Source organism: Sinohyriopsis cumingii, chromosome 2 (assembly GCF_028554795.1).
Source record: "Sinohyriopsis cumingii isolate HCF-2022 chromosome 2, ASM2855479v2, whole genome shotgun sequence".
Taxonomy (NCBI): Eukaryota; Metazoa; Mollusca; class Bivalvia; order Unionida; family Unionidae; genus Sinohyriopsis; species Sinohyriopsis cumingii.
The window spans coordinates 168,163,757-168,182,969 of NC_142962.1; the positions used below are offsets into that span (position 1 = coordinate 168,163,757).

The following is a 19,213-nucleotide window of genomic DNA, read 5'->3' on the forward strand; positions in this document are numbered from 1 at the left end:
TCAGACACACACAAACAGAGGTGAGATGACAGTGATCCATAACAGAGAGCACTTTAGACCATTCGGCCACTCCAGGCCCCGTGTCACTCTGTTGCACAGTACTTCTGGAAGGATGGTGATGCTGTAAATGAGTTGAGAGGTTTGCTGTAATGCCTGCGTGCTTGATTTCAGTTTTGCACATATTACACACAGCAACAGTTTTGTCAATTGTATTAGTGCAAAACTCCCTTTTTAGTGAAAAATTATTCCCAACAGAACTCTTTGCTCTTGGGTTCTTCATTAGCTCTTACACAGAAGCTGCCATTTTGGTAACTACATTAAGCCTAATAAAAGACGTTGATGTGCTCAAAGCTAGTTCTGGATGGGCTAATGTTAATGAAGAACAAAAATGGTATACTGTTATTACTATACTCTTATCAAGATATACCATTTTGGGCATTTTGTATCGCAGTTTACTGGTAAATCGGTATATCGTTACACCCTTACATCCACTAAGACGACCACAGCAGCCATCATGAAAATTATGTTATCGCTGTTCCTCCTGAACAAAAGTCATATCAGCATACAATTTTCAGTGGAAGACTTCTTATGATATCTAGTTGGTTTAAATAAAAATTGTGCCAATCTGCTCACCAGTTTCACTGTCACAGATGCCATCTTGAAAATCTTATCACTATACAGCCTAGATGGAAAGACGTATCAGCATTGTCTTTTCACCAGAGGACTTTTTATCATATTTTGCTGGTACTAAATCAAAATGGTTCCAAAGTCTGACATCCAGTATGGCCCCCATGGTGGCCGTCTTAAAAAAATCTTGTTATTGATTTTCCCCCAAGGTGTTAAGTCATATTAACATGGATTTTTTCAGCAGGATACTAATTTTGATATCTATTTGGTCCAGAATGAAAATTCTGCCAGCCTGGACTAAAACAATGAATGCCACAATGAACATATTGAAGTTTTTGTCTTTTCTCCTCCTGGATGAATGGTCATCCAGTCTTCTAATGATGTCTTGTTTGTCCTGAATGAAAAAAGTGTCAATCTCACAGCCTCTATTACTACCAATGGCTAATCTGAAAATCTAATTGCTCAGAAATATCAGATATGTGTTCAAGACTCGGCAGTTAAAAAGGAAAAACAATCAGCTCATATTGAATTCCTGGAAATTCTTTTCAGATAGTAGAATGTCAGTAGAAACTCCTGATTTCCCAGCTACTGTGTGGAAGTTTGTAAAATTAGATAAACATCAGATCTCCAAAATATAAATTGATCATTATTACAAAGTGAATATTCCATTTTCTTGCTTATTTAAGTCTCTTGTGGTCATACCAAGGTGTGTATAAAACTTATTTTCGAATTGGATAATTACAGATTTTCATCTTGAAAATTACAGAATTGGATCCCAGATTGAGACCAGATTGAGTTTTTTGGGTCAGTTTTACAGTTAACTACAACTGAGGGTGTTGGCATGACTGTAAATATGTCAGATACTTAGTGTGCCCAGATTCAGCACAGTAGATATGTCATAGAGTACATAGAGTCAGTAGATATGTCATACACAGCATGGTAGATATGTCAGATACATATAGTACTCTTACACAGCACAGTATATATGTCATAGAGTCAGTAGATATGTCATACACAGCATGGTAGATATGTCAGATACATATAGTACTCTTACACAGCACAGTATATATGTCATAGAGTCAGTAGATATGTCATACACAGCATGGTAGATATGTCAGATACATATAGTACTCTTACACAGCACAGTATATATGTCATAAAGTCAGTAGATATGTCATACACAGCATGGTAGATATGTCAGATACATATAGTACTCTTACACAGCACAGTATATATGTCATAGAGTACATAGTCAGTAGATATGTCATACACAGCATGGAAGATATGTCAGATACATAGAATACTCATACAGAGTGCAGTAGATATTTCATATGCATTGAGTATTCATACACAGCACAGTAGATCTGTCAGATACACAGAATACTCATACATAGCACAAAAGATGTCAGATACAGAGTATTCATACACAGCACAGTAGATAATGTCAAATACATAGAGTACTCTTACACAGCATAGTAGGTATGTCAGATACATATAGTATGCATACACAACACACTATATGTCAGATACATAGAGTACTCATATACAGTGCAGTAGATATTTCAAATACATAGAGAACTCATACACAGTGTAGTAGATATGTCATACATAGAATACTCATACAGAGTGCAGTAGATATTTCATATACATAGAGTACTCGTACACAGCACAGTAGATCTCTCAGTGACATAGAATACTCATACATAGCACAGTAAATATGTCTGATACATAGAGTACTCATACACAGCACAGTAGATATGTCAGATACATAGAGTACTCATACACAGCACAGTTGATATATCAGATACATAGAGTACTCAAACACAGCACAGTTGATATATCAGATACGTAGAGTATTCATACACAGCACATTTGATATATCAGATAGAATACTCATACACAGCACAGTTGATATGTCATACAAAGAGTACTCATACACAGCACAGTTGATATCAGATATAGAGTACTCATACACAGCACAGTAGATATGTCATATATATAGTGCTCATGAACAACACAGTAAATATGTCATAGAGTACTCATACACAGCACAGTAGATATGTCAGATACATAGAGTACTCTCACATTAGATATGTCACATATAGAGTACTCATAAACAGCACATCATATACACATATAGTACTCAGAGACACCAACAAAATTGGTTTGTTTAGTATAAAGTTATTCAGGCAAAGGACCAAAGTCAGCTTTACCAGTATCAGGCACTGAGCAAAGAGTGTTACAAACCTAGTTATATCAAGCTGCCCAGGCACTGATCAATGGGTGTTACAAACCTAGTTATATGAAGTAGCCCAGTCACAGACTAAAGCATGATACAAACCTAGTTAAATCAAGCTGCCCAGGCACTGATCAGAGGATGTTACAAGCCTCATTATATGAAGTAGCCCAGTCACAGACCAAAGCATGATGCAAACCTAGTTATGTGAAGTAGGCTGAGTTTACCTTGTAGTATACACAATATGCAGTGTAAGTTAAACCACACAGATTGACTTTTTGGCTGTTGTTTTATAGATTGCCATTGCAAACAGAATTATTGTCATTCATTTCATTCATAAAGCTAGTACATTGTATTTTTCAGGCAAGTTGGATTATGCCAGACAACAGGCCAGACAGCATGTGGCCAGAGTATGGGCAGGTCACATTTGAAGATTATGGCACCCGCTATCGTGAAGGTTTGGACTTGGTGATTAAAGGCATAAACTGTACCATCAATCCAGGAGAAAAAGTATGTGTTCTCAAATTGTCAAGATGTTGCCTTATGTTTAATTTTTACAGAGTCTTCTAAAATCAATACAGAAATGTGTAATTTAGGGCAGAATTTTGGTCCTTGGGCCATTAAGTGTAAGAAGATGTGATGAATGAAAGGAATAAGTGAATGAATATCTTCTAAAAGTAATTTGTATAACATTTGATACGGAATATTCTTACCAGCTCTCAGACAGTGTCCATGTTACTCTCAGACAGTGTCCATTTCACTCTCTAATAATGACCACATCACTCTTAGTGTCCATAATGATATCAGATAATGACCACATCACTCTCACATAGTGTCCATATTACTCAGATAATGACCACATCACTCTCACATAGTGTCCATATTACTCAGATAATGACCACATCTCTCTCACATAGTGTCCATATTACTCCGATAATGATCACATCACTCTCACAGTGTCCATATTACTCCGATAATGACCACACCACTCTCACATAGTGTCCATATTACTCCGATAATGACCACATCACTCTCATAGTGTCCATATTACTCCGATAATGACCACATCACTCTCACATAGTGTCCATATTACTCCGATAATGACCACATCACTCTCACATAGTGTCCATATTACTCCGATAATGACCACATCACTCTCACAGTGTCCATATTACTCAGATAATGACCACATCACTCTCACATAGTGTCCATATTACTCCGATAATGACCACATCACTCTCATAGTGTCCATATTACTCCGATAATGACCACATCACTCTCACAGTGTCCATATTACTCCGATAATGACCACATCACTCTCACAGTGTCCATATTACTCCGATAATGACCACATCACTCTCACAGTGTCCATATTACTCCGATAATGACCACATCACTCTCACATAGTGTCCATATTACTCAGATAATGACCACATCACTCTCACATAGTGTCCATATTACTCCGATAATGACCACATCACTCTCACAGTGTCCATATTACTCCGATAATGACCACATCACTCTCACATAGTGTCCATATTACTCAGATAATGAGCACACCACTCTCACATAGTGTCCGTATTACTCCGATAATGACCACATCACTCTCACAGTGTCCATATTACTCTGATAATGACCACATCACTCTCACAGTGTCCATATTACTCCGATAATGACCACATCACTCTCACAGTGTCCATATTACTCCGATAATGACCACATCACTCTCACAGTGTCCATATTACTCAGATAATGACCACATCACTCTCACATAGTGTCTATATTACTCCGATAATGACCACATCACTCTCACATAGTGTCCATATTACTCTGATAATGACCACATCACTCTCACATAGTGTCTATATTACTCAGATAATGACCACATCACTCTCACACAGTGTCCATATTACTCTGATAATGACCACATCACTCTCACATAGTGTCTATATTACTCCGATAATGACCACACCACTCTCATATAGTGTCCATATCAATATCAGATAATGACCACATCACTCTCACAGTGTCCATATTACTCAGATAATGACCACATCACTCTCACATAGTGTCCATATCAATATCAGATAATGACCACATCACTCTCACAGTGTCCATATTACTCAGATAATGACCACATCACTCTCACATAGTGTCCATATCAATATCAGGTAATGACCACACCACTCTCACATAGTGTCCATATCAATATCAGATAATGACCACATCACTCTCACAGTGTCCATATTACTCAGATAATGACCACACCACTCTCACATAGTGTCCATATCAATATCAGATAATGACCACACCACTCTCACATAGTGTCCATATCAATATCAGATAATGACCACATCACTCTTAGATAGTGTCCATATCGATATCAGATGATCACATCACTCTCACATAGTGTCCATATCAATATCAGATAATGACCACATCACTCTTAGATAGTGTCCATATCGATATCAGATGATCACATCACTCTCACATAGTGTCCATATGACTTGTACTTATATACATATCACTGTACTGATAACCATATCACTGGTGCATAATAGAATCCATATCATTGGTACATACTAGAATCCATATCATTGGTACATGCTAGAATCCATATCACTGATACATTCTAGTTTCCATATCACTGATACATTTTAATTTCCATATCACTGATACATTGTAGTTTCCATATCACTGATACATTCTAGTTTCCATATCACTGATACAGTCTAGTTTCCATAACACTGATACATTATAGTTTCCATATCATTGATACATTCTAGTTGCCATATCACTGATACATTCTGGTTTCCATATAACTGATACATTCTAGTTTCCAAATCACTGATGCATACTATAGTATTCACACACCCTCTCATTTGTTTGTCTCCACCGATTTTAAAAACAAAAATTGTTAAGCATATAAAAATGCACAAAAGTTTGTAATTTCATTCATTGATTTATAATTTCTAACCTGATTGTTTTCAGGGGTGGGTGGGTCCCTAATACTGTCAACCTGTTGGTGTTTCAATGCAAATAGAAGCTCTCGATGTAAACAAGTAGACAGACTGCTCACTGTCCATTTCTGTTCCCAGAACAGTCTATTTCAGGACAAATAAATAGGAAAAACATTTGAATACATGTGTTCAAAGAGATGTAACTCCAAAGTTTTTGAAATTGTTGATATTATCAAAGAAAACAGTGAACTGTTATCACATCTGTTGCTTGAATACATTGACCCAAGCCAATATGGCAAACATGTTGTTAAAAATAAACATGTTTGCTTCAAATGTCATTAAGTGAACAGTGTTTGGGACCACCAGCAGACATTCAGGTTTGATATTAATAATCAATGAACGAAATAAATACGTTTTTAAATTTTATATCCTTGATGCCTTTTTATTTTTAAAAATGTGGAGGGGGTACAAACAAATAGGATAGTGTGAAAATACTGTAGTGTCCACATCATGGTACTAGCAGCCATATCACTGGTACATACTGGTGTCCATGTCACTGGGATATCACTGGCATATACTAATATCCATATCACTGGTATATACTGATATCCATATCACTGGCATATACTAATGTCCATATCACTGGTACATACTGATATCTATATCACTGGTACATAATAGTATCCGTATGGCTGGTACATGCTAGTATCCATATCACTGGTACATACTAGTGTCCATATCACTGGTCATAATATCCATATCACTGGTACATACTAGTATCCATATCACTGGTACATACTTGTATGCATACTATTACATACTAGTGTCCATATCACTGGTGCATACTAGTATCCATATCACTGGTACATACTTGTATGCATACTATTACATACTAGTGTCCATATTGCTGGTACATACTAGTGTCCATATCACTGGTCGTAATATCCATATCACTGGTACATACTAGCATCCATATCACTGGTACATACTTGTATGCATACTATTACATACTAGTGTCCATATCACTGGTGCATACTAGTATCCATATCACTGGTACATACTTGTATGCATACTATTACATACTAGTGTCCATATTGCTGGTGCATACTAGTATCCATATCACTCTCACATACTAGTAGCCATATCACTATTTCATACTAGTATCCATGTCACTCTTACATACTAGTATCCATATCACTGGTGCATACTAGTATCCATATCACTGGTGCATACTAGTATCCATATCACTGGTGCATACTAGTATCCATATCACTGGTGCATACTTGTATCCATACTCATACATACTAGTGTCCATATTGCTGGTACATACTAGTGTCCATATTGTTGGTACATACTAGTGTCCAAATCACTAGTACATACTAGTGTCCAAATCACTAGTACATACTAGTGTCCATATCACTGGTACATACTAGTAGCCATATCACTGGTACATACTAGTAGCCATATCACTATCTCATACTAGTAGCCATATCACTCTTACATACTAGTGTCCATATCACTGGTACATACTAGTATCCATATCACTCTTACATACTAGTGTCCATATTGCTGGTACATACTAGTGTCCATATCACTAGTACATACTAATGTCCATATCACAGGTGGTAGTATCCATATCCATATCACTACAATTTTCTCAGCTAGATTTGATACAGATCTGAATACTTTAACAGGAATAATTATTAGCCAAAAAATGAAGTCATTATTGCTGGGAATGGATGGTATGATTCACTGGTCCACTAATGGCATGATGATTGTTAGACAACGTGGCTAATAAGCTGTGTACTTACGATGGTGGCTTAATTTGTTGTTTTCATGAGCCAAATGAAAGCCTTCTCAAGAACTATCTAACAGAATTGGACCAAACTTGACAGAAGCAATCCTGGCCTGAAAGGTCTTTAGAGTTACATAAATGATGCCTATTTTACATCAAACATGGCTCCTGTTTATACAGGATGATGATCCACACTCAAAAATTGCATTAATGGTGATTAATGAAAATGGATGATCTATTATAGGATGACTTCTTAGAAAGCACTCTTTAGAATTTGATAGAATTAAAGCATTCTTGCTTAACAAGGTTGAATTTTTTTTTAATATTGTCATTCTACCATCAAATTTGGCTGCCATTACTAGAAATAAAATAATTTCAAACTCTCAACAAAATAATTCAGCCAGGTTTGTTGGAAGTAAGGATATTTTTTTCAAAATGTCGCTAATTCATCATAAAAATGGCCACCATTGCATGTACTCAAAATAAAAAAATAACTTAGAAAGACTTTATAAGGTGTTCAGCAGGATCTTACTAAATATGACAGAAGCATCCTGGCATTAATGGCTTTAAAGTTTCTACCATGTTTATGCATCCTGGCATTAATGGCATTAAGGTTTGTACCATGTTTATGCATCCTGGCATTAATGGCTTTAAGGTTTGTACCATAACAGAAGCATCCTGGCTTTAATGGCTTTAAGGTTCGTACCATGTTTATGCATCCTGGCATTAAAGGCTTTAAGGTTTTACCATGTTTATGCATCCTGGCATTAATGGCTTTAAGGTTTTACCATGTGTATGCATCCTGGCATTAATGGCTTTACGGTTTGTACCATGTTTATGCATCCTGGCATTAATGGCTTTAAGGTTTCTACCATGTTTATGCATCCTGGCATTAATGGCTTTAAGGTTTTACCATGTTTATGCAACCTGGCATTAATGGCTTTAAGGTTTCTACCATGTTTATGCATCCTGGCATTAATGGCTTTAAGGTTTTACCATGTTTATGCAACCTGGCATTAATGGCTTTAAGGTTTGTACCATGACAGAAGCATCCTGGCATTAATGGCTTTAAGGTTTTACCATGTGTATGCATCCTGGCATTAATGGCTTTAAGGTTTTACCATGTGTATGCATCCTGGCATTAATGGCTTTAAGGTTTCTACCATGTTTATGCATCCTGGCATTAATGGCTTTAAGGCTTGTACCATGTGTATGCATCCTGGCATTAATGGCTTTAAGGTTTTACCATGTGTATGCATCCTGGCATTAATGGCTTTAAGGTTTCTACCATGTTTATGCATCCTGGCATTAATGGCTTTAAGGTTTCTACCATGTTTATGCATCCTGGCATTAATGGCTTTAAGGTTCGTACCATGTTTATGCATCCTGGCATTAATGGCTTTAAGGTTTGTACCATGTGTATGCATCCTGGCATTAATGGCTTTAAGGTTTCTACCATGTTTATGCATCCTGGCATTAATGGCTTTAAGGCTTGTACCATGTGTATGCATCCTGGCATTAATGGCTTTAAGGTTTCTACCATGTTTATGCATCCTGGCATTAATGGCTTTAAGGTTTCTACCATGTTTATGCATCCTGGCATTAAAGGCTTTAAGGTTTTACCATGTGTATGCATCCTGGCATTAATGGGTTTAAGGTTCGTACCATGTGTATGCATCCTGGCATTAATGGCTTTAAGGTTTGTACCATGTTTATGCATCCTGGCATTAATGGCTTTAAGGTTTCTACCATGTTTATGCATCCTGGCATTAATGGCTTTAAGGTTTTACCATGTGTATGCATCCTGGCATTAATGGGTTTAAGGTTCGTACCATGTTTATGCATCCTGGCATTAATGGCTTTAAGGTTCGTACCAGGTTTATGCATCCTTGCATTAATGGCTTTAAGGTTTTACCATGTGTATGCATCCTGGCATTAATGGCTTTAAGGTTTGTACCATGTGTATGCATCCTGGCATTAATGGCTTTAAGGTTTTACCATGTGTATGCATCCTTGCATTAATGGCTTTAAGGTTTTACCATGTGTATGCATCCTGGCATTAATGGCTTTAAGGTTTTACCATGTGTATGCATCCTGGCATTAATGGCTTTAAGGTTTGTACCATGTTTATGCATCCTGGCATTAATGGGTTTAAGGTTCGTACCATGTTTATGCATCCTGGCATTAATGGCTTTAAGGTTCGTACCATGTTTATGCATCCTGGCATTAATGGCTTTAAGGTTCGTACCATGTTTATGCATCCTGGCATTAATGGCTTTAAGGTTCGTACCATGTTTATGCATCCTGGCATTAATGGCTTTAAGGTTCGTACCATGTTTATGCATCCTGGCATTAATGGCTTTAAGGTTCGTACCATGTTTATGCATCCTGGCATTAATGGCTTTAAGGTTCGTACCATGTTTATGCATCCTGGCATTAATGGCTTTAAGGTTTCTACCATGTTTATGCATCCTGGCATTAATGGCTTTAAGGTTTGTACCATGTTTATGCATCCTGGCATTAATGGCTTTAAGGTTCGTACCATGTTTATGCATCCTGGCATTAATGGCTTTAAGGTTCGTACCAGGTTTATGCATCCTGGCATTAATGGCTTTAAGGTTCGTACCATGTTTATGCATCCTGGCATTAATGGCTTTAAGGTTTCTACCATGTTTATGCATCCTGGCATTAATGGCTTTAAGGTTTGTACCATGTTTATGCATCCTGGCATTAATGGCTTTAAGGTTTCTACCATGTTTATGCATCCTGGCATTAATGGCTTTAAGGTTTCTACCATGACAGAAGCATCCTGGCATTAATGGCTTTAAGGTTCGTACCATGTTTATGCATCCTTGCATTAATGGCTTTAAGGTTTCTACCATGTTTATGCATCCTGGCATTAATGGCTTTAAGGTTTTACCATGTTTATGATATGCTGGAACTTTGTCAGCCATTCATTGAAATGAATTATTCTCAAAATTTCTTCACATAATTTGACCAAAAATTTGCAAAAGGTACCCTGGCATGAAGGGTTTTTAAATTTGTCCTTGTTATGCCTATCCACTATGAAGTATGGCCACCATTACTAAAACTTGACAAGCCTTTTAAAATCTTCTCAAAATCTGCTTCCACAGAATTTGACCAAATTTGACAGTAAACATCAAACACAGAAAGCATTTTAAGTTTAAGTAAATGGTCATATCTGCCACCAAATATGGCCACCTTACTAAAATTAGAAAACCATTCTAAACAACTTTATTAAGAAAAAAAACTAAACAAAAGAATTTAGCTAACATTGACAGAAAGCATCTAGGCATAAATGCATTTCAGTTTTTGACCAGTGATTTTGTTTACCATCAAATACTGAGAAGATACAGTAAAACCTGAATAAAAAGACAACAAATTATGAGAGACCACCTGTTGATTATAATGTGTTATGACCTGTTACATGTGATAGTTTGCCTTGAGAGAACATGATCTGTTTTTGGCAGAAGGGTTGGTCTCTTAAAACGAATTCACCTGTACAAACATATGTAGAAACATTGAAACAATTGTTGTACTACTGTCAACTAGGTTAGTGTCTCAGCCCCAAATGGGCTTGTTGAATAGGTAATAGAGAATCTTTTTATTAATTCAGATGGGTATAGTGGGTCGAACTGGAGCAGGAAAATCGTCTTTGACAATGGCACTCTTCCGAATCATCGAGCCAGTACAAGGTAGAATTGTCATTGATGGAGTTGACATTAGTAAAATTGGGCTGCATGACCTCCGCTCCAAGCTCACCATCATACCTCAGGTAGGTTGGACACGCAATTCAGCTGAACAAACATAGTTCAGTTGAACTGATTGATACAGGTGAGACACAAGTTTCAGGTTAATAGACACAGGAGAAACACATTGTGCAGTTGAACAAAGGGAAGACACATGGTTCACTTACACAGACACAGGTGAGATAAATGGTTCTAATGAACAGACACAGATTTAACTGTCTCAGCAACTAAGGCGTGGCTATTCCTTGTTATGCTAATATTGGAAACCTGGAGATTTAAGTGAATACGTATGTAAAATATACAAAAATCCCCATTGCAAGAAGTCGTGTAATTTTTAAGCTCACCTGGCCATAAGGTCTTATGAGCTTATGCTGTGGCCTTATTGCCATTGTTTGTCCATCCATAGATCCTATTTTGATCAAACTTAGAATATAGGTTTATATCATCATTATCTCAGGACAGTGGAAATTTGAGCAAGTAATAAGCTTATCTTTCATCTTTGGCTGAGCCTGTTACCACTCTGTAGACCATATTTTTAATGATTAAACTTGAAATATATACTTAAATCATCAAGATCTTGGACAAGTTCAATAATGGGTGATATGCATGCATATTAATGAGGTTATCTTGCAGCTGATTGGTTGAGCTATTTACCACTCAGGAGTCTGCATTTCTGATCCATTTTATCAAACTTGAAATACCTCAAGTTCATGGAGACAAGTTTGGTAATAAGAAGCCATTCGGTATTAATGGCATCATCATCTTGCTTCTGATTGTCCAAGCTTGTGAACATGCTATTATCCATATTTCTGATGAGATTTTGACCAGACTTGGTACTTGAGTCATTAAGATCTCAGATGATTCTGTTCAACGTTGTGATCCACACCAATTAATGAGGATCCATACTGGTGGGGATTATTATGACTCTGTGGTCTTCAACTAAGTAATAGAAAAGAGCAAAGTCCAACAAGTTTTGTGTGAGTGGTTTTGGATTTTTTAACAAAAAACAATTGTGTGTGTGTGGTTTTGGATTTTTAATGCAGCTTTTAACAATTTTTCAGTCATATCGCTACGATACCTGCAGTGTGGCAGTTTATAGTGATGTCTAGCACTGGGGTATCATGCCGCAGACATGTAGCACAATGTCCCACCCAGTCACATTATCCTGACACCAGGCCAACCAGTCCTACCACTAACCTCTTAATTCTGAGTGCCAAGCGAGGCAGCTGTTAGTACCATTTTTGTAAGTCTTTGGAATGACTTGGCCGGGGATCAAACCCATGACCCCCCTCATCCTGTCCAAGAATATTATCATGAACACTTTGTAATTCCAGTGAATAATAATTTGAATAAATAATTCCACCCAAATCAAAATCATTACACAACAAATTCAAATGATTCTGCTAAAGATGTTAGATGCAGGAATTAGTAACTTCTCAAATAGATTACAAACCTCTCTACCTAACCAAGATCACAATTGGCATTATATGAAAATAATGTTATTTTAGTGGCATTTTGCATTCTAGAACATTCTGGATTGATTACGAGATAAAATCAGTTACTAAAATTATAATGAAGAATTTGGTAAATATCAGGTACAACAGGTTATTCTGTGGGAGAATTCCAATGTCCCAGTCTCGGACTAAGATAAATATGTTTACATTAATAATAATCTGAATACATTGGTGAAAATTTAACTGTGTAGTAACAGTATAGAGAAAGCTAACCTGAAACTTTCGTCCTAAGGACTTATCAGCAGACTGATTTAATCTCTACTGACTGTTAACAGATGTGTGGCAGGTTGTAACGGCCCATCCCTATTCAGGGTCGGTTTGTGAAACAAACACCATCAGAAACATCAACAGTACTTTGAAAATTAGTTTTTCGTAAACCTACACATACCAGAAACATCAACAGTACTTTGAAAATTAGTTTGTCGTAAACCTACACATACCAGAAACATCAACAGTACTTTGAAAATTAGTTTGTCGTAAACCTACACATACCAGCCAGTATCTTGATTTTGACTCGTACCAACCATTAGATCAGAAATTTGGCTCGTACCATCTGGGTAATAGTTAACCCTATATATTGCACACAGTTATTAGGCTGGGTATTTGTTAGCCCTATATATTGCACAGTTATTAGGCTGGGTATTTGTTAGCCCTATATATTGCACAGTTATTAGGCTGGGTATTTGTTAGCCCTACATAATCAGAGCTGGGTACCTGTATGATTTTTCAGATTTCTTACAGAAAATGAGTGCAAGTACAGAAATACACATTTTTTCATTACATCTGCATGACTGAATTTTCTCATTTAAAAAGAACAAAACAACTTAGATCAAAGATTGGACCATGTTTTAGTATAGCCCACAAATCCTTCTACCTATGTTTGAAAGCTATTTTTAATTGTTAGAGATCATGTGGCATTCCAAATATTGAGTGAATGTGAAGATGGAGAAAAGGCCTAAAAACAAAGATAGTGAACATATTTCACTGCAGAAGGCATGTAAAACAAATCTTCAAGACATCAGACAAGGATGATTATAAGTTCTCTGAGAGGGAAAATAAGGGGAACACTTTGCCTTTTGTTCTTACTGTATGTGCATCTTCAGTATTGCCAGTCACAATGACATTGAGCAAGACATGAATTGTGACAAACAGCTATGAAATAAAGTTGTGATGGCACTGACAACTTTTTCCACACCAACTGATGTGACAAGCCAGGCAAAGAAAGATAAGTTCCAGCTAAAGATTACCAGGGCAGAAGCTATGATGACATTTCTGATTGCAAATTTAAATCTGCCATTGGCATCCACCAGCATGTAACCAGAGCTGTAAAGGAGATGTTTCTGGACTTGGAAATTGCAGAGTCATTTCAGTTCCTACTTTTTTATTAAAAAATCTTTTTTACTACTATTTTATTAAAAAGAGCCCTTTTGCTTTCAGAATTTATTTTAGCAGTTTTTACATCATTTGTTTGTTTAATTTTGATTATAATACTGAATTGAAATAATTACCTCTAATTTTCAAGCAAAATGAGGAATACTGAGTTTGGGTCCAGAATACTGAATTTCAAGCAGATGCTGGGAATACTGATTCCTTAAAATGAGGGTACCCACATGTGCATAATGCCCACAGTTAATAGGCTGGATATTTACACTACATAATGCACCCATTGATTTGGCTGGATATTAATTAACCCTACATAATGTCCACAGTTAATAGGATGGATATTAGGTAACCCTTTATAATGCCCACAGTTAATAGGATGGATATTAACCCTACATAATGCACCCATTGATTAGGCTGGATATTAATTAAACCTACATAATGTCCACAGTTAATAGGATGGATACTAATAACCCCTACATAATGCCAACAGTTAATAGAATGGATATTAATTACCCCTACATAATGCCCACAGTTAATATTGGTAGGCTGGATATTAGTTAACCCTACATAATGGGAAACAAGATGGCCACTATCACTTAACCGGCTTGAAGCAGCTGTTCCATTTTTTTAGTGCCGTTTTCATGATATTTGTGCTTGTTGCCAGTCTTCATCTACGTTATTGTGTTCATTATGTATTGGCTGTTCAATTCGTATGTGTTTCTTCATCTCCTTGTTTTGGAAGCGAGAACAATTAGACTTTTTCTCAGCTGTCTTGCTCCACTGTTTGTGAACAAACTGCCATCACGTGATACTCGCAGTCAACCCGTTTACGCTATGATGGACCCTCATTAATTGCTTTAAATGATCACTCCTTGGCTCTCCACACTACGTATTGCTCTAGACTAAATGAACTGGGACTACATTCATCATTACCTAAATGTAAACAGAAGCGAAATAGAAACGTTGTTTCAAAGCTGGCCGGCGTAGAACAGGAAGAAGAATTCCAGTTATCTCCCTTATTTCTGCTCAACAATTTTTAAAAGATTTGACCATTAATCTAGATAACCTAATTCAAATCCATATTAATTCATCAACCTTTGTGTCAACTATCCAAGAGATACCTCTTCGTATTATATTAATCAATGCCCAGTCAGTAGGACCACCGGAAAAGTGCACAGAAATAGTTAATTTTATCAATGATCAGAATATTGATGTCTTTTTCCTGACAGAAACATGGCTAAAAACATCAGGCGATGAGCCCAAGTGTGCAGATCTAACACCCACTGGTTACTTCATCAAGTCGTTCTCCTGTAATTCTCATGGAGGTGGAATTGCTGTCATCAGAAAGAACTCCATGATAAAATGTCTTAACCACACCACAACATTTAATTTCGACCACACATCATTTGAACCAGCCAGCCCAAACCACACTCACACTGGAAAAAAGGTCAGTCTATTTTTTCTGCCTATACCACCCTCCTCCTAGTAGAAGAAACAAACTGGCTGAATCTCTCTTTTTTGGAGCAGTTTCCGAATCTCCTGGAGTACGAAATTAGTTAGGTGGCAACCTGATTATTCTTGGAGATTTCAACTTTCATTTTGACTGTCCTGGAAACCCATACATAAACTCTCCTAGATTCCATTAATGGTTTCAACCTCAAACATTCGGTTAACCAACCCACCCATAAACATGGTCACATTTTAGACTGGATTCTTCATAGACCTGATGATAACATTCTACGTCCTCCCTGGTATCCCATGACCATGCATCAGATCACCTTTGCATTATATGCCATTTTGACATATCAGTCCCTAACCCTCCACCTTTATCTGCTACTAAGAGAAACCTCCGTTTGATAAATAGAACCAGACTAATGCATGACATCCAAGCAAACCTAACAACTTGCTTACCTCCTACAGCAGAACAACTCAATAACTGCCTGCGTTCATTGCTTAACAAACATGCCCCATCTACCAAGTGCAGAGTATCAATTCAAAGGTGTTCTCCATGGTATAGCAATGTTAGGGACCAGCTTCGCACTGCTAAAAGAGACCGCCGTAAAGCTGAGAGGCTTTGGCTTTCCACCAGACTCACCATTCATAAGCAAATCTATGAAGCCGCTAAGAAGAATGTCACAAATATAGTCCATGCAGCGAAATCAGCCCACTACACTACTAAGATCATGGAAAGTTCCAGCTGCAAAGAGCTCTTCGAGATTACTAACAAGCTAATGTCAAGGAACAAATCTACACCACTTCCAACTACCTTCTCTCCAGATGACCTTCCGGACATGTTTGCAAATTTCGTCCGTGACAAAGTACAAACCATTAGAGAAAGGCTTGACACCACAAATTCAATTGCCACAGTACTAAAACAACTCTTCTAAAAGTAGTTAATGACATTCTCTCTGCGTTGGATAGTGGAAAGATTACAGTCCTCACCCTCCTTGATTTGTTTGCAGCATTTGACACAATAGACCATGATATATTACTTCACCGTCTCCAGCATGTGTCTAGCATTCAAGTCCTACTTGGTCAACAGGACACAAATTGTATCTGCAAATGGAATACACTCCAGCCCAGTTGATCTATGTTGTGGTGTTCCACAGGGGTCTGTTCTTGGACCTGTTCTCTTCATTCTATACACTCAGTCACTCTCAAGTGTCATAGATCATCATCCAGTGTCTCACCAGTTGTATGCTGATGACACCCAAATATACAAATCTAGCCACCCAGCTGAAGTTGATGCTACCATCCAAGGTGTAGAGAGGTGCATTTCTGATGTGAAATCATGGATGTCAGTTAATAAGCTGCAGATGAATGAAGATAAAACTGAGGCCATTCTGATCACAACACAAAGACTTTCTCATTCACATCCTTTACCTCAAACAATAAATATCAGCAACACCAACATTAAATTCACACAATTAGTACAAAACCTAGGTGTTACTCTGGACAGTACTCTCACATTGCACCAACATGTCATGAATATATGCAAGGCTGCATATCTTGAGCTGAAATGCATCAGCTCAATTCGCAAATATCTTTCAGTTGATGCCACTAAAACACTTGTGTGTTCATTAGTACTTTCAAGATTGGACTATTGTAACTCAATTCTGTCTTGTTCATCTCAATATCTGCTCCAGAAACTTCAAAAAGTTCAAAACACAGCTGATCAGATCATACTTAGAGTACTATGATCAGAGCACACCTCCCTGCTGCTCTGTACCCTACACTGGCTATCCATTCAATCCAGAATCAAACACAAAATTTGTTTTCTGTGCTACGTTTCACTGTCGGACTCTAGTCCAACATACCTATCTGACCTCACCCATGTGTACACACCAGCAAGATACTTATGCTCCTCTTCTGACTATCGTATACTCATTATTCCCACTATGAAAACAAAGTCATATGGACAGCGTTCTTTTGCATACAAGGGCCCAGCAACATGGAATGAATTGCCCACTGAACTTAGACACAAAGACAGTGATTCCATTCAAGAGTGCTCTCAAAACTCACTTATTTCGACTGCAAGAACAAACTTAAAGACCTAATAATGTTTCCTACCTTAAACATTCTCAGCATGTTTTTTTTATGTTTTCTAATTTCATGGTGTTTGTTTTTGTAATCATATCATTATGTTTTTTATTTTATAGGTGTTGTCTAATGTTGTAAAGTGCTTAGAGCTTCCAAAGATTAGGCGCTATACAAAGTCCTCATTATTATTATTATTATTATTATAATGCACCCATTTGTTAGGCTAGATATTAGTTCAGCCCTATATATTACCCACAGTTAGTAGGCTGGATATTAATTAACCCTACATAATGCCCACAGTTAATAGGCTGGATAGTGGAAAAATGCAAAGTATATATAATGGCTAAATATTAATTAGAATTTATGCCTTTGTACATATTCCAGGAACCTGTGTTGTTTTCTGGAACACTGAGGATGAATTTGGATCCATTTGATTTGTACACTGATGAGCAGGTATGGCGGGCACTGGAACATGCCCACCTGAAGAATTTTGTCTCAGGGCTGGCACATGGACTGCAACACCAGTGCACTGAAGGAGGCGATAATCTCAGGTAGTGTAGAGTTTATCCTAGGAAGCATATGAGATTAATAGCCACCCTCATCTGTGAAATTTCACTTGAGCACAACTGAAAAGCAAAGTTGACTTCACCTAACCATAAAATGATGCCTAACCCACACATTTCCTTATTCAAACCCACTGATCGTCAGCCCAAAACAGTGAATCATGTGTGGTTTTTGTCTCGCCTGCAAAGGTGAGACACTGATCACTTCTCTGATGGCATTAGCATTGGTGATGGTTTCAACATAAAGTTTTGCATTTAGCTTGGTTTTCATGTTGTATCTGCATTCATGAAATGTTACAGTGACCTACTTTTCTTGCTCTACCAACATTGCAGTGTTTCTTGATTATGTTACAACCGAGCATTTGAGACATAGTATTCTGCAGAATAGTTATAAAACTTATCATTATTGTGGTAAAAGAGTAGAAACAATCTTTAAAATAAGCTTTGTCTGATTTATTATTTCTTAATCCAGGTGTATTATGTTATGGCATTGTCTGTCTGTCTGTCTGTATGTATGTCATCTTGCTTTTCCAGTACATAACTTTCAAGAGCTTTTCCTGAAATATTCCTCAAGTATATATCATGACTTGATGGCATGTCAATACCATTGCCATTCCCCTTCTCAGGGTCAAGGTCAAACCAAGGGACTTTATAATTATGTGACTTATATCTTTGTCCACTATACAATGGTTGAACCACTGAAGATATTTTAATGAAACTTTAGCCAGTTATAAATACATAGTGTGTCACATGCCATAGTTAAAAATCCCTTCCCTCCAGGGCATGGTCACTGCCAGGGTATGGTCACTGCTGGGGAAAATGTTA

General features: G+C 37.2%; 1 protein-coding gene across 2 annotated transcripts in view; it reads left to right on the plus strand.

Annotated features, from left to right (window-relative positions):
* LOC149806267 (multidrug resistance-associated protein 1-like) overlaps window positions 1-19,213 on the plus strand; it is a 225,855-nt gene that overhangs the window by 185,928 nt on the left and 20,714 nt on the right. For both annotated transcript variants that reach the window (XM_089951214.1, XM_089951215.1), the window contains exons 26-28: window positions 3,227-3,373; window positions 11,256-11,414; window positions 18,210-18,376. In XM_089951214.1, the coding sequence (XP_089807340.1) occupies window positions 3,227-3,373; window positions 11,256-11,414; window positions 18,210-18,376 (473 nt within the window). The remainder of the gene's footprint in view (window positions 1-3,226; window positions 3,374-11,255; window positions 11,415-18,209; window positions 18,377-19,213) is intronic.